At 37.8% G+C, this 22,763-nt stretch overlaps 1 protein-coding gene across 3 annotated transcripts in view; it reads left to right on the top strand.

Annotated features, from left to right (window-relative positions):
• The window catches only part of PARD3B (par-3 family cell polarity regulator beta), a 1,039,317-nt gene that overhangs the window by 455,757 nt on the left and 560,797 nt on the right, over positions 1-22,763 (top strand). For all 3 annotated transcript variants that reach the window (XM_060152240.1, XM_060152239.1, XM_060152238.1), the window contains exon 4: positions 4,282-4,391. In XM_060152240.1, coding sequence (XP_060008223.1) covers positions 4,282-4,391 — 110 coding nt within the window. The remainder of the gene's footprint in view (positions 1-4,281; positions 4,392-22,763) is intronic.

The following is a 22,763-nucleotide window of genomic DNA, read 5'->3' as shown; positions in this document are numbered from 1 at the left end:
CTCTCCGCTGTCCCGACACTGTAGTTCTTAGTGTCTGATCTTTACTGTTAGGTTATAAACTCCTTCAGTGCAGAGGTTATATTTTATGTACACCCCCTTGTCCCCCACCCCCAGGAGTTTCCAGAAACCAAATGTAGTTGTCTCCCTCTCATTTCAGCCAGATGTGCCTTTTACCCTATTATATGTATATATCCAAGGGTTTGCCCAAATCATCTTCAGTACTTCTGATTACTTTCTCTTATACAGTAGGATGTATCTTTCCTTGTCTTTAAAGTATAACTCAGTCTCACCTTCAAATGGGGCTTGGAATTTAAAAATTAGATTTTGGGCTTCCCTGGTGGCGCAGTGGTTGAGAGTCCGCCTGCCGATGCAGGGGACACGGGTTCTTGTCCCAGTCTGGGAAGATCCCACATGCCGCGGAGCGACTAGGCCCGTGAGCCATGGGCGCTGAGCCTGCACTGTGCAACGGGAGAGGCCACAACAGTGAGAGGCCCGCGTACCGCAAAAAAAAAAATTAAAATTAAAAAAAAAATAGATTTTAAATCACCATGTGAAAGGTTATTTAAAACTCTCTGAGACAGCAGTTCCTATTTAAAGGTGCTCATTGGAGACAGCCAAGGGGAAATTAAGTGACTCAACAGGAGACATTTAAGTATGGAATACAGAAAAGTAGAGGAAAACAAAACTTATTCCTGATGAGTTGGCAGTACGTTTAAAAACAACATACAGATGGCCAAGAGGCACATGAAAAGATGCTCAATGTTGTTAATTATTAGAGAAATGCAAATCAATACTACAATGAGGTATCACCTCACACCAGTCAAAATGGCCATCATCAAAAAAATCCACAAACATGGGCTTCCCTGGTGGCACAGTGGTTGAGAGTCTGCCTGCTGATGCAGGGGACACGGGTTCGTGCCCCGGTCTGGGAAGATCCCACATGCTGCAGAGCGGCTGGGCCCGTGAACCATGGCCGCTGAGCCTGCGTGTCCGGAGCCTGTGCTCTGCAACGGGAGAGCCCACAACAGTGAGCGGCCTGAGTACCACAAAAAAAAAAAAAAAAAAAGTCCACAAACAATAAATGCTGGAGAGGGTGTGGAGAAAAGGGAACCCCCCTACACTGTTGGTGGGAATGTAAATTGGTGCAGCCACTATGGAGAACAGTATGGAGGTCCTTGAAAAACTAAAAATAGAGCTACCATATGACCCAGCAATCACACTCCTGGGCATATAGTAAAAAATGGTCTGAAAGGATACATGCACCCCAGTGTTCATTCCAGTGCTCTTTACAATAGCCAAGATATGGAAACAACCTAAATGTTCATCACCAGAGGAATGGATAAAGAAGATGTGGGACACCTATACAAATGGAATATTACTCAGCCATTAAAAAGAATGAAATAATGCCATTTGCAGCAACATGGATGGACCTAGAGATTATTATACTGGGTGAAGTAAGTCAGACAGAGAAAGAGAAATATCGTATGATATCCCTTATATGAGGAATCTAAAAATAAATGATACAAATGAACTTATTTACAAAACAGAAACAGACTCACAGACTTATAGAATGAATTTATGGTTACCAGAGGGGAAGGGTCAGGGGAAGGGATAGTTAGGGAGTTTGGGATTGACATGTACACACTGCTATATTTAAAATGGATAACCAACAAGGACCTACTGTATAGCACAGGGAACTCTGCTCAATGTTATGCGGCAGCCTGGATGGGAGGGGAGTTTGGGGGAGAATGGATACATGTATATGTATGGCTGAGTCGCTTTGCTCTGCACCTGAAACAATCACAACATTGTTTTCATCGGCCACACTCCAATATAAAATAAAAAGTTAAAAAAAAGATCTAGCTGCTTTACAGTTTGTTTGTTTGTTAATGTTCCAAATAGTTGGTCCACTGGTACGAAACTGAACTGTCATCTTCTGGGAGACACCCTATAATACGGTGGCATATTGATTGATTATAGAAATGCAAATACATGCTATTATAAAATTATGTTTTAAATAATTTAACATTTTGTTATTAAAACAGCAGATACTGACAGTAAGTAAAGAGTCAGTCATGTCTTTAGAGTTGAAGGAAAACTATATAGTGTGGCTTATTTGAGAAAAATATATTTGTTACCCAAGAATAATGTCTTTCTTTCTCCCTCCTTTTCTCTCTTTCCCCTCACCAACACACACACACACACATTCTGTATATATATATGTATATGTATATATGTATATGACTCAGCTGAAAAAACAACGTAACTGAAATTGTCAGTCACTGAAATATTTATTTCTGTGCCTCTAAATCAACGTATTTTGTGACCTCGGTATCCCATACAGGTTTAACATGTTTTTTATTTGTTTGTCTTTTTCCAATTTGATATTATTGACTGTTGCAGTGTACTAGTCTGGGTTAAAACTCTGGAAACAAACCAGAGTTTCATGGAGTTGGCCTCATTCTCTGTTTAATTTTCAAGGTAATGGGTTGCTTCTGAGGATATTGGGTTTAGACTGGCTGGCTCACTTTGTGTTAATGGTAATTCAGGGGCTTAACCTGACAGGCTTAGTCTTTAGATCACCTGAAGGAGGGAAAAACATATTCGTGTGGAACTGGGACTCTATTGTCTAAGATTTTATGGTACTTTCTCTTACTTTTACTCCTCTTATTTTTTTGTTTTTAATATTTCTTTCAGAGAATAATTGCCAACCATAGAACTATTGGTATGTCACTTGCTTAAGAAATGTTTTAAAATAATACAACTGAATGTATATGCCACAGAGAAACAGACTCATGGATATAGAAAACAAACTTGTGGTTACCAAAGCAGAGAGGGAAGTGGGGAGGAGCAAATAAGGGGTACGGGATTAACAGACACACACTAATATATATTTAATAGATAAGCAACAAGGATATACTGTATACAACAGGGAATTATACCCAGTAGCTTGTAGTAACCTATAATGGAACAGAATCTGCAAAAACGCTGAATCACTCTTCTGTACACTTGAAACCAGCATGATATTGTTAATCAGCTATACTTAAAAAGTTTTAGATGGAGGTGGGGAATAATGTAGTGAAGTGTCTATTAATAAAAAATAAATAATGGAATGTGAACTTGGGCTTTATAATACCTTTTGGCATAGCACATTCATTTCTTATTATAAGTTATTTTTTAAGAATCAATTTCTAACTGAATAAGGGTGAAAAGTATTAGCAATTCTATGTTTTGTTCACAGAATAAGGATGTTGTAGCACATAGAAAAATCAGATTTGTAAATAACTTTAAAATGGATTCACTTTTTATAACTGTGCCATATAAAATGAGGTATGAAAAATGTTATTTTAAACTGCAATAGCTCAGGAGTTGGGGAATTACTTTCAGAATATTGATAAACAGAGGATTGCATTTCTACTGTTTCTTTTTTCCCCAAAGGCACACAAATAGAAAGTTAATTTTTATAAGAGAGCGATTGTTAAGTCACGAACAGTTTTTGAGAGTTTCTTCTATAGTGACCAATTGTGTACGAAACAAATTCTTTTCGGCCTAATTGCAGGCTGAGCAGCTGGGCCACCCTCTCTGCTAAGGTTGAATTTCATTTGAACTTTCTAATAGTATGATCTGTTTTCAGAATTTAATAACTGACTCAAATACTTAATAGTGGAAGCTTTCATTATTAAAAAGAAATCAGGATATATTTTTAAAAGAACTAACTTATTTTCTTTATCAGTTTTATCTACTTTAGGAGAAAAGGAGGAGAATGAAACCATCTCTTTGTGTTCTTAAATAGACATTAATGCTATAACCCCAGCAAATAATTTAATTCAGTGTATATCATCATTCAAAAGAGTTGGGAAGCTCCAAATGGCAGTAATAACTATACTTCTAGCTCTCCTGAATAGCAAATTGCACTGACTTTGTGAACCTCTCACTTGTCTGCTGGATAATCATTCATTTTAATACTCAAATGTATTTTCTGGACCAGTTTTCAGTTGTACACTGTCGACTTTTGCATTGCCTGAGAGTTTTCTGTTAAGTAGAATGGCTTGTTTCGAAATGCAAGTGGGGAAAGCTGCGAGCTGAAAGATTTTGTTTCCATGTGTCGTTCTATGAATAGATGACAAAAGATCATTAAATGGATTAATTTATAGGCATCCTTAGAAATAGAATGTTTTTACATAAAAGCATGTTGTAAACCTTTTTAATTAAATTGCATTGTACCATGCCCTCTCTTCCCCCCAGGGCATTCTTGACCTCTCACCTCGTTTTGTCCTACAGGCACTCCGCTGCTGGTGAGGAGAAGCAGTGACCCCGCGCCAAGCCCACCTGCTGATGCCAGGCCAAGCGCTTCACACCCCAGTGGCCAGAGTCTGAAACCTGTTATTCCAGTAGGTATCCTGCCGTTTGCATTCCTAATGAAAGATCAAAGCGCCTTACCCATAAACTAACTGGGACTTTGCCGTCTTAAGTAAGTGGAGAATTAGAGCTTTTGATAGGATATATAGTGTTAGTGATAATAATAAGTAGCATGAGCTATTGCTCGTATATAGTTATAGTGATAGCTGTTATTTACAGAGCGCCAATTCTGTGCCTAGCACTGTTAAAAGGGCTTTACATGAAGTCATCTATGCTTCCGCATCAAAGTACAAACGTGTTTTTGTCTCCATTTCACTGATAATGAAATTGAGGCAGAAGGAGGTTTAGTGATTTGTCCGAGGTCACAGCTAGTAAGTGGCACAGCCAAGAATTTAACCCAGGTGGTTTGGCTCCAGAACCTATGCTCTTAACCAGCGCACTGTACTGTTGGGTTTCCCATCCTTCTCCATAATGCTCCCAGATAGTTTATCTATTTTCAGTATGTTAATACAATCCAGTGCTTTGTGAAGTCATAAGCCATACCATGGCGAATGGTGATAGAGTTTCAGGCTACCAGTATCGTAGACATGTGGTACCAGGACTGGGTTTCTAGATCTCAACATTCAAATTAAGGAAAAATAAAATTATATACCAAAAGTGCTTAAACCTAGGTATACCTATAAATGCTTTACTTAGAATTGAGAAGTTAAGTGGAGAATAGTTTCCTGAATAGTTTCCTCCTTCCATATGGAGCTGTGGGATTTTTCTGCTAAGTCCTGAGTTGCTTTGAAGATTTGTAATTTTGGTTCATCCTCTGAGAGTTAGATTTTGGATAATGGCTGCGTATCCCCGCAATAGGTGATCTTCAATAATGTAACCATATTTAAAAGTCTCCTAAAAGCGAGTCTCTTCTCCATTTTAAGTCTCACTGTGTATAGTTCCTTCAGAAAAAAAGCAACATTTTTGGTATGTAGAGATGCTAAATGAGCTAAATGCATTCTCCCAGTTTGGTATAAAATATTCTTATCAAGAACCAGTGTTAATGTGTGTGAGGTAGGAGTCACCATAATAAATCATGGGGTAATTACTCATAGGTTTGCAACAATATTTGGGCATGTTTCTTTTGGTAAGCAAGGGAATGTCCTGAAAGTAGTTTAGATGTAATGTTTTCTCACTTCCCATCCTTATAAAGAAACATATTTAATGGAACATTACTTTAGTAAAAATCAGGTGTGTGTGTTCTGTTCTAATGATGAGTACAAACAGAACCAGTATGTGGTATGCTGTGTGTGTGTGTGTGTGTGTGTGTTTAATGCCCACTGATTGAGACCATGTTAAGCCTGAATATATTGGATTGGAGGAAGAGAAGGACTATAAAAACAAGAAGAATTACATAAAAGAGAAAAAAGTATAATTCACTGCTTATTTTTATGACATTAATACACCCTGAAACAAAAGTGTGATCTGTGTTACCATGATTTACATGCAGAAACCCCACCAATATTAGGTCTGTGTTTCTATCACTTAGGCTCTGTGTTGAGACCAATTGAAAATACAACAATATAGCTTGCCCTAGAGGAAATGAGGGCTGCTATCTTTCTGCTAGATTCTGTATCCTTACCAAAATATGATATTGTTGAGTTCCAAGTTGGGGTGTTTGGAGAGGGAGGTATATTATTACTAGCAAAAATGCAAATTCTAATTCAAGAAGAAATGCTGGCACCGAAAATCCTTTTACCTAACCTATGCAAGTTATCAAACGTGGGTCAGTCCCTGTGTATCAACAGTAGAAGGGAAAGCACATTTCCTCCTTCCCTCCCAGAGTTCTCTGTGGATGATGAAGTTCAGACCTGAGACTCAAAGAGGAAAATCTGGTCCTTGCCTTGCCACAGAATAATGGCACATCCTAGGCTTCTCTTATCTCAATTGTAAAATAATCTTCATGCAAACTTTAATCCTTAACGTTACAAGGAGCAGGCATTGTACCTTGTTTATCTTTCTTTCTCTAGTCCTAAGTACATGGAAGGTGCTCAGCGTATGTGTGTTGGACGCAAGACTAATATTAGTCTGGAAAAAGTCCTAGAAATTCTCAGCAATTACCCAACTTTTCTAACTCAGATATTCTCTCTGCTCTCCCAAAGAATCTGCCAGGTGAGTGTTTACCTGCCCTAAGGTCTGGATCACCCCAGGCAAGTGTAAAGTTAGTAAGTGAAGACATTTAGGTGTGTCTGTTTTTTACCTAGAAGAAAAATGCAGTTTGCGTGTGTGTGTTTGTGGGTGTGTTTGTGTGTGTGTGCGTGTGTGCGCGTGTGTATGTATGTATTATAACTCTGTTCCTTTATCCCTGCACATCCGAACTCGTGGGCTGGTCAGACCTGATTGTCCAATATCATAGCCACTGGCTACGTGTCGCTATTGAGTATAAGAAATGTGTTTTAAGTGTGGCATGCACACTAGATTTCAAAGATTGAAATATGAAAAAAGTAATGTAAAAGATCTCGTTAATAATTTTGTATTGACTACACATTGAAATGATACTATGGTAAACCGGATAGAATAAAACATATTTAAATTGTTTTCACCTATTTATTTTTACTTTAAAAAAATGGCTACTAAAAAATTACATCTGTGGTTCACATTCTATTCCTTTTGGACAGAGTAGCTCTAGACCGAAGTAAAATTGGAAATAGCACTAATGAAATGGTTTGAGACCCTTGGGAGAAAGTTCTTTGAGTTGCATGATATCTCTGGGATAACAGTATGATTAGGTTTGCCTGGGGCAATCCTAGTTCATGCCTGTTGTTCTGGCGTATTTATTAATAGTTTCCCCGCTAACTCTCAGAGGTGTCCATGTATGGATGGTAAATTATGTGGCACCCTACACATAGCCCTATAGTCACTTGTATTGTTTGTTCAGTGATCAGAGGAGTAGCCTTTCAAGGAAACCATGGAGACATAAGAACCACAACTCTTACATGGGAGCACACTGCAGAGAGTGTTCTGTGTGGCAATGACCTGAGCCCAGGTAGTACAGAATCTGAGAATATGGATTCTTCTCCATCTCTCAGATTCTCCTCCACTTCAGCAGCACTATACTTGATTCCTATGATTTGATAAGCGATGACGAACGTGGGGAACATGTGATAATGTACCCATGTAGCAACGAATATGAAAAATAATTGCTTAAAAAGCTCTGTTCAATTGCATTTCATTTCAATATCCAAGAAGAAAGGCAATGACAACAAAATTTCCATCTCTTAAACAGAGTGTTCATATGTAAGTAATTCACAGATGGCAGAGCCCCAAGTGGGTTATATTCAATCATTCCCAAGAAATGAAACTTACTTACAACCCACAGCAAAAGAAGCTGGAAGGATGAATATTTGACACATTTGATTATATTGAAATATTGCCTTTAAAACCACAGTTGATGATTGTTATTTTTAGTTGTACTTCATTAGGCTTGCTATAGGGAGGAGAGTTTTCTCTGATGTCTGGAGATATGTTTTTGAAATGTTGGAAAAGTGGCACTTGTTTTCTGGCTGGTGAAGTTATTACGTATTGGTTATTTAAGATGTACACCATCAAACAAGTTGGACTTTTAAAAAAGGGTTTAAATTAGAAAAATCAGATCGTCTGCAAGCTTCTAATCCTGTGTATACTGCAAAGCCACTAAATCTCGGTACTTGTCCCTTAGAGTACCACCAGATAAACGGCACAGGAATTTGTTTCCTTTCTTCCTCTTTTCATAAACCTATCCAGTTAATCAGAATAGCATGATTATTGATGTGCAAATAGTAATGACTATTTTTCAAGGAGTAGAAAAGTCAATTCTACTGACCGCTTTTGAATCAAAGAAAGAGAATCCTGGGGGCAAGATATTGTAGTGAGAGCCTCCCTTATGGGCAGTCTTACCTTCCTTGCCTTGATTGTAACCTGGTGTTCATGACTTACGGGCAAGCCATAAAACCAGGTTCTTGAAATTGATGTTCCTGAATTTGCGGATGGAAGGGAACTCTAAAACAGATGTGATTTTTTTTTTTTCCCCTTAATATCCGGTTAACTACCATGGTTGTTTTGTGTTTTAATGACTGTTTATAGTTTCACGTTTAACCCCTAAGGCAAAATGATCCTGCAGGGTGAGTAAATTAAAAAGTAGATTCCTGAAAGTTATAATGCTGTGGTGGTTCTCTTTGTTTGTTCTAAAACTATTACTTGTCTTGATTCACCAAAATAAATTAAGACAACACTGGGCTGTTTTTTAAAGTCTGTGTCTATAATATATACATTTCATTTCAAAAAATAACATGGCAGTTTTTGAAGTTGTTAAATTGGAACTCCATGGGTGGGTTTCAGAGGGTCTGTTAACTCTCTGAAGTTTTATGCCATGGCCTGGTGTGTGCGTGCGTGTGCGTGTGTGTGTGTGTGTGTGTGTGTGTGTGTGCGCGCGAGCGCACGTGCACTTCCTGAAGGGGCTCTATCACTTATCAAATGTTAAAAGGAATACAAAAGATCAAGAACCACTTTTTTGGGGGTGTTTAGGATGAAATAATATGGGAAAGCCACCAATTCTCAGAGTATGATGAGTGATAAGGAAGTAAAGTGGGAATTGCTGCTGTCCTCCAAATGTGTATTAAGTAATTAAGGTTGTTTCATCATAGTATTACCTTTCCTTTCCAACACATAGTATGTAAATCCAAGATGTACAGATGAATGGAAGTTTTTGAGTTGCTGCATTGAGAGGTCCAAAATAACTCTTCGGTCAGTAACAACACAGTTCGTAGCAGCAGTAAGATTGGGGGAAAGGGGCGCCAACCCCTTGGGAAGACACCCTGGGGAGAAGAACTTTTTCCAGTGGTCCTGTGTTTTCAATAGGAATGAAAAGTGAAAATACAGTATCCAGTATCAGTTTTGTGGAGTTTTTGTTATTTCATCAGCAAAGATAATGGCAGGTAGCTTCCAGTGAGAGAAAATCTTTCCAGTGAGTAGAAGCATTCTCTTTGTGTCTTGCATATATGTATTGATTGGAGAATTTCCCCTTGGATGTCACGTATATTGAAGTTATTATAGCCAGTGTTGCTCCTGGATTAAACACTTTCAAATCCGTGAAAGGAATTGCTGAAATATTACAGAGAAAGTTAAATAGCTTGGCTTTTCGGATTAAAATCATCAAATTGTCACTGACACGTCAGAGGACTTTTGGTTGTGGCTTGGTGACTGTCAAAATCCAACATAGGAAATTATTGAAAATTCTGAATGACCAAATCATGTTTTTCTATCCATTAGATATACAATTAAGCGGCTATAGAAATAGGGGAACAAAATAATCATTGTAGACTCTGATATAAATTAGAAGGAAGGCTCTATTCATTGTCATTGAGGAGAGATGGATACTGAAGAATGAAACGGAGGGAGAAATAGCATGTAATATATAATCTCATTATTTAGAGATACTGAAGCCTACAAAAGGTTTTTCTCTTTTTTTCCCCCCTCCTGACACAGTGATTTAATAATAGTCCTGGTGTTTGTAACTCCAGCTGTTCACGCTGTGTGCTGATAAGCCAGAGCTTGGAGACACATTGCAACGATGGTTTTCATATGGCTTTGTTTTTAAGAGATAAAGCTGCCATCCAATATTTCATGGGGCCAAATGTTTACTTAGTTTGGCAACTTTAGGCAGCTTAATTTCTGAAACAGTTACGTTTGTAAGACTCACATTCAGCTGGGGAAAATCTAGAAGCCCAGTTTATTCTGTGAGAGAGTTTTTTCACCAAACCTTGCAGGAGTTGGTGAAACAAATTTCGACAGTCTGAATGTCTGTGCCATGACTCATGAAGGAACCTGGGGATTGTGACCCCTGTTTAGGTGAGTGCTCTCCCATCGTTCTTCTTGGGTCTAGTCCAGAACTGAAAGTCTAAAAAGAGGGATCACTATTCAGAGGCCAGCTTCAGAAATTAAAGAGGTAACCATGACATGTCGTCTTTTGCTGTTTAGATTGATCTGCGCGTAATGAAAATTGAATGAGTGTGCTTTTATGCCGCCATAAATTGTTTAATCCCTTAGATGTCCATGACCTCTGCCATGTGCCATCCGGAAAGCATAAGGCATGGTCCCTGTCCTCAGGAAACTTACCACCCGGTTATGAAGACCAGAGCTAAAGCAATTAAGCCTAGCAATGCACCAGTGAGTATCAAATCATCAAATAATATATTTTTAACCATTAAAATTAATGTCCTTTGCCTTTAGTCTATACTGTGCTCAGCCTGTCATGGGAATTACCATGTGTACTATCTCTAGCTCTTATCTCACTCAAATATAACTGCTTGTTTACATGTCTGTTACAAGACGGGGCTTCTTAGAGGCATGAGGTGATGTATTCATTTTTGTATGCAAACCCCCAGACACAGTGCCTGACACATAAATATGATTTAGATGATTAAAACTTTTACTTCTGAGCTGGGCAAAATGAATTCAATTCAGCAACTTTTAACTGTTTTGTAAAGATGTGTGAATGTGTGTGTATGCATGTGTATACATATATACGGATGTATACACACACATATGTATATATGAATTAAAATGTGAAAATTGTGAAGTTACCTGTATACATACTGCTTTTCTCCCTAAACAGCTTTAGGTTAGGATTTTCTGCTTTAGGACTGTGTTACCTGTGTTTTTTAGTGTTGTCAAGGGGAGAGAGATATTTAAACACAAGTTCTCCACTTGGAGTTTATGATGTGGATGGGTGGCTGAAGTCAGCAGTTTCAAGTGAGGCCTGATTTATCTTCTTACAATTCTAGCAATGACTCCATCATAGAAGTTGATTCTGAGAAAATAGCATTATAGGAAAAGAACAAACCTTGATAATTCTAGAGACAAACATTATAAAGCCTAATTTTGTTAGTGTCCGTGAAATGTGAACAAAGAAAATAATAGGCAGGCAATGGAGTCAATTATCTGAGTTCTACCTCTTTGTAATAAAACTGTGAGTTCTATCATCAAAAAGTTAGTAATCTCAGTAGTTACAGCTTTTTAATTTTCTAATAACTATGTTCAAAGAACTTAGAAAATCCTTGATTAGACTAGAAATTTCTGGACAAGATTCCTCTCTTATAGCCATGATGTCTGAAGATTTCCCCTTCAAATTTTTCCTTATATTCCATCTTCTTTAAGAAGTTCTTCTGGTTTCAAGTGATTTGGAAGAAAATAAAAATCCTCCTATGTGAATTAATTCAAGAGCATGGGAACATTTACAGGGTGTTTCTTAGCAAAACACTAATAAGCATCTCATGTTCATAGCATGGGCAGATGTGATTTGACAGTGTTGTTTGAAATTTGGTAAAGATGCTGTTTAAGGTAGCTTTACTCTACCTGATTGCATCAGTAACTCTGTGACCCTGAGAAAATCATTTACATCATGGATGATTTCCACAGAAATTTTGTGTCACTAATAGGAAATAATAAATAGAAATTCTATATGAACTCCTGTTGTTCTTAAGGACTCAGACACCCGAACTAGCAACTTCAGGGTTCCCGATGTAGATTATTAACTTGATTGGTATGGTATGAATTCATCTTTAAATTTCCTTTTAAGGTCTCAATATTTGTTAGTGCTCATGAAATGAGGCTGTATTTCTATGCAAAACGCCAAACTTTATTGCTCAAGGTAATGATATCAAGAAATATGTATTTTTTAAGAAGCTAAATACACAAAGGCAGCAGCATAAAAACATACATACATCTACACATGCGCACTTAAATTCTTTGGAGGAGAGTGCTGCTTAAACCTGTAGACTAAAGTGCAAGTAGATCATGTTACTTTAAAGTGAAAGCTCAAGGGTATGGATCATGTCTTCTGTAAGTTCTGATCTGCTCTATGCACCTTCTGTGTTGTGGATGTTTACTGAAGATTGATGGCAAGGAAAGAGTTAATGGAAGTTCACCTTGAGAAGAAACAAGACAATCGGTATTGAGAGGAAAGGATTTTTTTTTTCTGCCCCCTCTGAGCGTGGTGCAATTCTTAGAAATCTCTTCTGATGGGAGATTTTGTTTTCCCTCACAACCTAAACTCTTCTGAAGTAAAGGTTTCATTTTGTTTTCTTCTTTCAAAATCTAGTCATCGAATGACACTGTACAGACATTTAAAAGACTTTTCTCTTTCTCAAGAGGGTGGCCCCTTTCCTAATAGCTCTGTACTTTAAAATGGAATTCTGATTTAAATGAATCACATTTTAAAAGTAGCTACTGTGTGCGTTTCACGCTTGTGGAAACATGTAGCGTCCTCGAAAGCAGCATGTGAGCTTGTCACCATACAGCTTTTGATGTCTGATTAGACGATCATAGGGACATCTGGAGTGAGTTAGTTTTGAAGTTGCTGGTGTGAGGCACTGGAGAATCTAAAGCCTTCTGACAGACTTGAACCAGTGAAAACATCACTACTTTTAGCAAATCTTTTTTAACCTGCAACTGGCTGACAATTTTCTGACTGACGTAGCCCTGATGTTTTCCAACTGACTTTCCAGCCCCCTTTCTCTACAGAACTCCCTACCTTTCAAGGAAAGAATGGGTAAGCGGCATTTGTTGTAAAAATCATAAAGGATTATCCCCCTTTAAAAGGAAGAGGCAGATTCTTAATCATCCCAAGTCAGAATTGATGGACTTGCTTAAAGAAATTGTATTGTCGCCTTTTCTTTGCCTTTAATTTCAGTCACTGTGTCAATCACGCATGTTTCTTAATTTTTAAATAAAATGTTTGACACTCAGCTGTGTTCTAGGAAAATCCAAAGATAGTCATCCAAAGCAGTTGATATTGCTGTAGTGTTATACCACAGTTTTAGAACACCTATCAAAAGTTCATACATTTATCTTGTCAAAATGTTATTTGCATAGTCTTATTAAAGGTAAGTATTGTTTGGTTAAAGGTTGTGTAAATTGTCCAATGAGGTTTTACTGGTATAAGATGATTCCTCAGTATTTCGTAAATAAAATTATTGTATACCTATAAATATCTGAATATATTTACAAAATTTGACCATGTCCTTCTCCTGCCCTGAAGCAACTGACCATTTCCCAGGATATATTTTAAATTTCTTGGTATGCCTTTTTTTTTTATTGTAGTAAAATACATATAACATAATTTTTAACATCGTAACCATTTTAAAATGGATGGTTAGGTTTCACTAAGTACATTCATATTATTGTGCAACCAGGACACCGTGCCTCTCCAGAACTCCTTTCATCTAGAAAAACTGAAATCTATACTTATTAAACAATCAATCCCCATTTCCCCCTCTCCCTAACCCCTGGCAATCACCATTCTACTTTCTGTATCTATGATTTTGACTACTCTCGGTATCTCATATAAGTGAAATCATAAAGTCTTTGGTTTTTGTGACTGGCTTAATTCATTTAGCATTGTTCCCTCAAGGTTTATTCATGTAGCCTGTGCCAGAATTCCCTTCCTTTTTAGGGTGAATAATATGTATATGAAACATTTTGCTTAGCTGTTCATTCATTAATAGAGACTTGTGTTGCCTCCATCTTTTAGCTATTGTGAATAATACTGCTATGGATGTTGAGTGTACAAATATTGTTTTCAGACCCTGCTTTCAATTATTTTGAGTATATACCCAGAAGTGGAAATTCTGGATCATATGGTTATTAAATTTTTAATTTTTTGAGGAGCCACCATACTGTTTTCCACAGTTGTACCATTTTATATTCTCACCAACAGTGTGCAAGGGTTCCAGTCTTTCTACATCCTCACCAACACTTGTTATTCTCTGCTTTTTTAAAATAGCCATCCTTATGGATGTGAGGTGTCATCTTGTGGTCTTGATTTGCATTTCCCTAATGATTAGTGATGTTGAGCATCTTTTCATATCCCTGTTAGTCATTCATATGTCTTTCTTGGAGAAATGTCCATTCAAATCCTTTGTCCATTTTTGAATTGGGTTGTTTGTTTTTGTTGTTGTTGAGTTTTGGGAGTTCTCTATATAGTCTGGATATTAATCCCTTATTTGGATAGAGGATATGCAAATATTTTCTCCCATTATGTAGGTTGCCTCTTCACTCTGTTGACAGTGTCCTTTGATACCCCAAAGATATTCATTTTTCATGAAGTCCAGTTTATATACTTTGTTGTTGTTGCCGGTTTCTTTGTTGCTGTATCCAAGAAATCATTGCCAACTTCGGTGCTGTGAAGTTTTTGTCCTATGTTTTCTTCTAAGAGTTTTATAGTTTTAACTCTTATGTTTAGGTCTGTGATCCATTTTGAGTTAAATTTTATATGTGATATTGGGTAAAGGTTCAACTTCATTCTTTTGCATGTGAATATCCACTTTTCTCAGCACCATTTGTTGAAAATACTATTCTTTCCCTTCATCCTTGTTGAAAATCATTGACCATATGAGCAAGGGTTTATTTTTGGTTTCTTGGCATTACTTTTTACAGCCTAACCTCAGCCTATATGTTTAGCTTCATCTCTAGCATGCTGCCTGCAGTTTCTCACATGTGCACAGAATGATCCTGTGTGTCTTTGCCCAGCTGTTTCTTCTGCCAGGCAAACGACAAATGTCATTCATCCCCTTTCCCCTTAGTGAACGTGCAGTTTTCTTTCAAAACCTAGTGCAGTGGTCTTTCTTTCACTAATCCTTCCCTAACCTCTCTCTGTTATGGGCAGAATTAACCATGTCCTGCCCATGGCACACTGTCATATCTTTATTATAATTCTTCCTACCTCATGTTGTAATTTTCCACATTTTATAATTCCCTTACTAGACTCTGAACTCCTTGTGAGTGGATCGAATTTTCTTTCACATACCCAGAACGTAATATCTTTCCTAAAGAACAGGGGGCACTTATGAAAGGTTTATATAAAGAACAGAATGGAGTACATTTTTCTATCACATAATAGCCTATTTAAATTGCAAAGCAATTTAATTGCAGTTTTAGTAGCATTAATCTGCATGCTAGGTCTGCCAACAGATGGCCACGTAATACTACCCGGGATGTCAGGGAGGGAGGGCCTTTCTTTGCTCAGTTCTAAGTTCATGTCAGATGTGGACACTTCATTATATATATTTAAATATGTTATTTCATCCCATAAAAATCTGCAAGTTTGACTTTATTTACTCTGTTTCATAGATGAAGAAGCTAGGGCTCACACAAGTTAACTCATTTGCCCCAGATTATGTAGCTAATAAGTAGCAGTGCTAGAAATTTTACTTCAGATATGTCGTAACCCTAAGTGTAACCTCTTTTCATTCTACCACTCAAATCAAATGTTAACCTTGGAAGTAGCACCCTAGAGTCTATACCTTTGTCCCATAGATGCTGCCATTGCTCAACTGCTTTGGGCAATCTTCAATTGAAACTGCCTTCAAAGCCAGTTTATGAGGTGCTTCCTAAAAATATATATATATATATATATATATATATATATATATATATATATATGTTGTTTAATCATTTTATACTCACATGTTATTTTTCCACCAAAAATGATATTGTTCTATTTGATGCCACAATTTATACTGTAAAGTTGGTCTCAAGTAACTTGACTGTTTATACAATTTAGATATCCCTATGCAGCAGAAAGATGTGCCCCCCCCCCACACACACACACACATCTGATGCAGGCATTAAAAATATTTATGGAAGTGTAGATTCAGGTGTACTTTAGCAGCAGAGTTTTATAGCCATTCTTTGTTTATCCAATTGTCTAGTGGTTGAGACAACTAGGTTTTATCCCTGACTCATCCATTGGCTCTTTGTCAAGTCAGGCAAGTATAATTTTGTTCTCCGTCTGGAAGAAGAAGATTGTCTTTTCTCTTGCACACAGTGGAATTGCAAGGTTAATGCCTTTTGTCTTGAGTATAGCATTTAGCAGACTGTGGATCTTAATATATGTTAATAATAGCGATAATAATGAATGTTGATAATTAAAGGTCTTTTATAATTACCAAATTTCTGATGTGTGTTAAATATAATTAAAGGGAAATGATTTAAATTAATATGCATGCACACAAAAGCTAGAGCTAGCCACAGCTTTTATTTTTAGCTTCTTAACCAACATCATGAATGTGAATCCAGTATTAGGTCCAATTATTATTATAGTTTCACTCTGGTCATGTATGGAGAACCCATGCAGGATCTGGAAACTAGAATTGCATCTGTTTGAGTTGAGAAACACACTAATGAATGGGAAACCACAAAGGACTTTTGTGATTGGAGCTTGACCATGTGAAATTGTGCATCAGACATTATTATAATCTATTGCCGTAACAATCTCTGAGTTCCATGAGAGAAAGGTACTTTTCCTAGAAGTTGGACGCTATCCCTGGAGTGGGTAACGAACAGATCTGCCTGGAAGGGCTCTAAAAGGTGTAGGTGGAATAGAGGAAACAATATTCATAAATAATTTCCCATGAAATTCAGCTTGGAGATTCATCCTTTGAACTCAGATTATTTCATTTTTTTATTTTATTTTATTTTTTTAATCTTTTTTGGAGTATAATTGCTTTACAACAAATTGAATCGGCTATATATATACATATGTTCCCATATCTCTTCCCTCTTGCGTCTCCCTCCCTCCCACCCTCCCTATGAACTCAGATTATTTCATAAGGTACTAGAGAGGTAGGTGGGAGCTGAGAATTCTGAGAGGCAGCAGACTGAAGTGGTTAAGAACATGGACTCATAAGCTTGACTGCCTCATTCAAATCTAGTTCCACCACTGAGTAAAGGGGTGATTTTTGTCAAGTACGTCCCTTGTTTTGGTCTCACTTTTCTCATCTATAAAATAGTGATAACAGTACTTACCTTACAGGGTCATGTTGAGAAATAAACAAGCGGTTATTTGTAAAAATTCTTACAATATATAGTAAGTACTATATGTGTTTGTTAAATAAATATATGTGTTGGATTTGAGTCATACATGAAGGAGGAAAGGGTGGTAGGGTGAAGTGGACTCTACAAGCAATTCTGAGAGTCAGTTTTTTAAAAGCTGACCTTTATCAGGTTTAGCTTTAATTTAAGGAAGTCATTTAGCACACAGCTAGAAAAAAATACTGTTTCCAAAGTTGAACATTAAATGTATGTAAATGTTAAATGTATGTTGAGTGTCTTTTGTTTATAGAGACCCTTCCAATTTCTTTCCATTTGGGTTGGGGGGAAGGAAAAAAAAAAGAAAAGAAAAGAAGAAGAAGAAAAAAACAACCCTCCAAAGACCAATTCTTAAAGCAGTATTGGAACTGCATCAATGAATTCATCCCTAGTTTTCCTCTCTTGATGTGAAATGGTTTTCTTCCTTGTAAACATTTTGTTTAAATTGAAAACCCAGAAAGAAACAGGAAAGGAAGGTTATTAAGAAACAGGGCAATTTCTAATGGTTCAAACGTGTCATTCATCTCCTGTACTTTTCTGAAAGCCCTGCCCTTTGATGTTTCCCTAGCTTGCTCTTCTGCCCCCTTGAATCACCTTTCTCACTTCTCTGCATGGTGGACACCTTCTCATCTGCTAAGGCCAGGCTAAAACATCACTTCCTTTTTAAATCTCTTTTCAAAACCCTACTCCCTGGCAGAAGGTTGGTGCTGTTACAGCAATATTGTTAATGTATGACATAGCGTTTGTTGAGATCATGACGAAAATATTTTTGGAGGAGCAGTATTTAATACAGGACCGAAATATCAGAGGCCAGAGACAAGATACCTAGAGAGCACAGTATCGGTGCCCCTCATATCACACACTGGTTCCCTGACTCAGGCATACTCTGCTGTGCCTGGAGTTGAGCCAACTCTTTCCTTCTAGTTCTGTTGTCCCCCTCCCCTGCATGAGAATGGATCATACTTCTGCCATGAACAGTATCATGAACACTTATCATTTTTATTTGTATGTTTCCCTCCTTCCTTTGGAGTGGAGGTGCTCTGAGGGCAGAGAATGTGCTTTTTTGTCTTGGTAGCCTAGCACTTAGTATATGGTAGGTATTTAATAATTGACTGAATAAATGAACGAGTGATAAAAATAGTGGACAAGCAACTGGAAAGAAAGAAAGAAAAATGAACAAATTCTCAGATTCTGACAGATTGATGTTTTTATAGAGAGAATATTTTAAAGGCAGTATTGAAAGAATACATTATTTTAAAAGGTAATGTAGTTCATGCCCCGGTCCGGGAAGATCCCACATGCCGCGGAGCGGCTGGGCCCGTGAGCCGTGGCCGCTGAGCCTGCGCGTCCGGAGCCTGTGCTCCGCAACGGGAGAGGCCACAACAGTGAGAGGCCCGCGTACAGAAAAAAAAAAAAAAAGGTAATGTAGATAGTATTTTTTGTTGTTCTTTTCTACATTCACTGTTAAATGATGACCAAATGGACTTCATTCAGCATGAAAAGCATTTAGCTATCTCTACGTTACAGCCTAAAACAGAGCACACATAGACCTCTGAGAACATTATGCCATTTCTGCATTTTTAATATAGTTCAAACCCAGTCCCTCCAAGTCACTTTCCAGCTTCTTTCATTTTAAACATGCTGGCAGTGGTGGGGGAGGGCGTTTGTTTGGAAATGATTATAATCATTTGAGTTCAGCGGCTGATCAGCGCTTTCTTAACAATTTGAAAATATGTAATTTAATTTAATTATCTGTGTATATTTGGGGGATTAATTATAGAACCTACCAATATAACCATTTAATGTCAAAATTTGAGTTTTTTTGGACTTCTCAATCTGTTTTGATGAATAGGTAAAGTAGAAATTGGAGACTTTGTGCAAGTTGTAAAGGTACTCTATAGCCATTTCTTGTGTGACTGCACCCATGTGATAGACAGCCTTTGGGTGAAAAATTTTGTTTTGCCTTGTGTCTACTACATATAGTTAAACTGACATACTGCACCACGTAACCTAAAACAATTTACCTTAGGAATTGCCAAACTGAATTTTGGTTTTATGGTTCTGGCTAGTTTTCAAATTAGCGGGCCAGAGATAACATATAAAACTAAATATTTTAAAGCAATGAATCTAGACATCAGTTTCAGGATAAAATTCTTCTGGCCTAATTCAGAGAAAAAATTTGTCTAGTTTCAGCTCATTGCATGGTTCCCAACAGATATTACACTTGGAGACCATTATGGAAGATTAAGGCTTTGTCAAATAGATTTAACTTCCTGGGAACCGTTTTTTGTCAAGTTCTCATAATACTTTCCCACTTTTGACTATGCGAACTTGCTGGGATCTTTCATTCCTAAGTTTGGGCTGACTCTGTAAAAGTGTTCGTAATGTCTTCCTTCATTTAACAAGCATTGGTACCATGGTTTGTGCTAAGGATTAAAAGGTGAGTAAAACATGGGCCTCTCCCCAGGGAGCTCCCTTTTATGTGTCTCTCTCCCTCATCCATTGAGGGGCACAGACATATAAATGGAAATTATGACACAATTCAGGTGCAATGATTTTCCTGTGGACAAGGAAAATCTATGGAAGACTAAGAGGAGAATTTGAAAGTAGTTCATGAAGGGTGCAAGTTTCACGGAAATGCTGTGTCTTAAAGGATGACTAGGAGGCAACCAGGCCAAATCATGGAAAAATATGTTTTAGCCAGAGGGTTACAAAAATAAAGACAGAGATGTGAGAAATAGTCTTCCTGAGGTTTTCCGGAGGAATTGCAAACACTTTAGTCTTGTTCAGAGAGTTTGGGGAAATAAGTGGCCAAATCATGAAAGACTATATATGTCATATAAAGGAGCTTGACTTTTATGTATTACACAGGACCACTGAAGAGTTTGAAATAGAGGGGTTACAGGTTCAACTTTGTAAAAGTCAGAGTAGAGATAAGAAAATACTTAGGAGTTTGTTATAGTATGATTGAGGACAGAACTGGCAAAGATCTGAATTACACCACGATTCCTTTATAGACAGGGACTCAGTGATTGATTGACTCGGTGATAATTACAAAACATCCACTACCACACTTTCTTTGTTGCCAGTCGGTGTTCTAAGTGCTATAAATATATTATTCTCTCTAATCCTCATAACAATGATGGCTACCATTTATATCCCCACTTTATTGATAAGGAAATGAGGCACATAGAGACTAAGTAAAGGTCAAGTTGCTCAGTCATAAAGCTAACAAGTGGCAGGAATATTTAGGAAATAAAATCCACAGATCTTGGATAAGGGGGTAGAACATACAAGAGACGTTAAGAATTCCCAGGGTCCACTTTTGTGTAGTGAGGCAGAAGAATGTTCTGCCATCAAACACACAGAACGTAGAATCAGTTTGTGGGCAAAGATACAAACAGAGGTGGTTGGAAATCAAAGAAATAGGAGTTCATACCTTGAAGTCCTTGATGATCTTATTAAGAGCAGTTCCAGTAGAGGAAAGTGGGGTGGAAACGGTTGTACTGTTGGTTGAGGAGATTGGAGGCAAAGAAGTGGAAACAGCTCTTACAGAACTTATGACATTAGGGAGAGCACACACAGAGTTAAATTTTATATGCCAGGAGCCATTTAAGGACTCTTAATTTCTAGGAACTTTTGTACAGCGTAAAATGGCTCTGTCAAAAATGAGCGGTATTTTGTTTTTCTGAGAATTCTGCATGTAATCTATGAGCATGTTGAATATCTGTGTCTTGGGAAGGGAGAGATGCAGCTGGGCTTCAGGAAAAACTGGAATCAGAGACTCAACTAATTGTCTCTGCCTTATTATTTTATAGATTTCATCACGTTTATCTGCAGACCAGCTTCCTCAACAGAGGGGAACATGGCTGCTAACAATTTCAGTTTGACCATCTCCAGAGAGGTACTAATTCTTTTCCTGGGCTCCAGGAAAGAAGTCTGGCAGCTTTCAGCTATGGCTACTTTAAATCAGCCGTGGCTACTCATGGCTATGGCGGGTGGCAGGAGTGGTCTATAGCCACATGACATTTGCTGCATCGTCCATTGAGGGAAGAGCAGTTTCTAGCATGGGGAGGACCGGGCAGACATTCCCATCCATGCAGACTCAGAGCCAAGGCCAGGTGTAAACAATCAATAATGACAGTACTGTAAGTTCAGGAAGAGCTCTGTGCACGAGGGGCCAAGGAAGCTTCAAGAAGAAAGATGGCTTGATGTGGGTCTTAAAGGAAATTAGATAGCCATAGAGAGTTCAGTGAGCAAGTTCATGTTAACAAGGATATGTCAGTAGTGTTTGGACAGAAGCAGACCTTACTGGGCAGAGTAGAAGAATTCTGAATGCACTGTTTCTCAGAGTAATCCAAAGACAACTTACGTCAGAAACACCTGAGAAGTTTGCAAAAACACCTATTCCTGAGCTATCTCCCAGTCTGTTGAATCAGAATTTTGAGAGTAGAGTCCAAGGAATCTGCATCATAAATGAGTACTATTTATGATGTTCAATCTCCAATGTGATGGGAGAATTCTGTGAAATTCGGTTATAAGGAGAGACTGGACCTGGCCTGTGGAGGACAAGATGCTTGAGCACCAGGAGATGTGGTTTGCTATTACAGCTGGTTCAGACATGAAAGAAACCCTTTGGAAGCATAATTTTCATGACTTATTCAAAGATGAGGCAGATAGAATGAAAAGATCACAGTATATTTGACAAATTAATACACACTGGATTTGGAAGAAACAAATTAACTGTAACATTTTGCTTAAAACTGTGAAGTTGTAAAAACCAAAACCAAAAAAAAAAAGGCGGGAGAAGAAGAAAGTGGGACAGACGTTCCGTTGGAGAAGAAAGAAGTGGTGAAACACAAAGGAATTTTTTAAAATAGGGGAATTTGATGGGACCATAAAGGCACCCTGACATGATACCTTATTTAAGACACAAGCGTGTATTTTTATTGTCCCCATTTAATAAATCATAATTAGTATCATCAGCCTCATTGAACAGCAGGCAAGGGGAAAAAAAAAGAAAACACCTATCTCCCTAAAAAGAAGAGTTTTGTCTTAGGTCACAGAAGCAATAATTTAGGACATTGACTCCTTTGGGTCTGGAAAAGTTAATGTATCTCAAGTAACTAACTGACGTTCACCAAATGTAAGAGCAGATAAAGTTTCCCCCAAAGATCCTGTGCACATTTTTCTGCTGCCTTTTGGCTGAGACACTAATCTAATCTGATGTGTTGAACAGAATAGCCTCTGCCCTTTTAGCATTTCTCTGTCTGGCGGGATTTCTGATATTTGGTTGCATGGTTAACATCAAGCATGAAGAGAAAGTGGATTCTGGTAAAGCAGTTTTAAGATAGGTTTTCTGACTCATGGAAGGCTATGCTGATGGAGGAACCGGTGAAGTCGATAATTGTGGTTTTTCTACCTGAATTAATAATACAAGTTCAAGTTACACAATAACAGCAAATGTGTTGTGGACGAGGAATTGGGAGACCCACCTTCTGGTCTCAGCTGAGAGACTG

The sequence above is a fragment of the Lagenorhynchus albirostris genome, chromosome 6 (genome assembly GCF_949774975.1).
Source record: "Lagenorhynchus albirostris chromosome 6, mLagAlb1.1, whole genome shotgun sequence".
Taxonomy (NCBI): domain Eukaryota; kingdom Metazoa; phylum Chordata; class Mammalia; order Artiodactyla; family Delphinidae; genus Lagenorhynchus; species Lagenorhynchus albirostris.
Note: the sequence above shows the minus strand (reverse complement) of the source record. Positions and strands in the feature narration are given on the sequence as shown.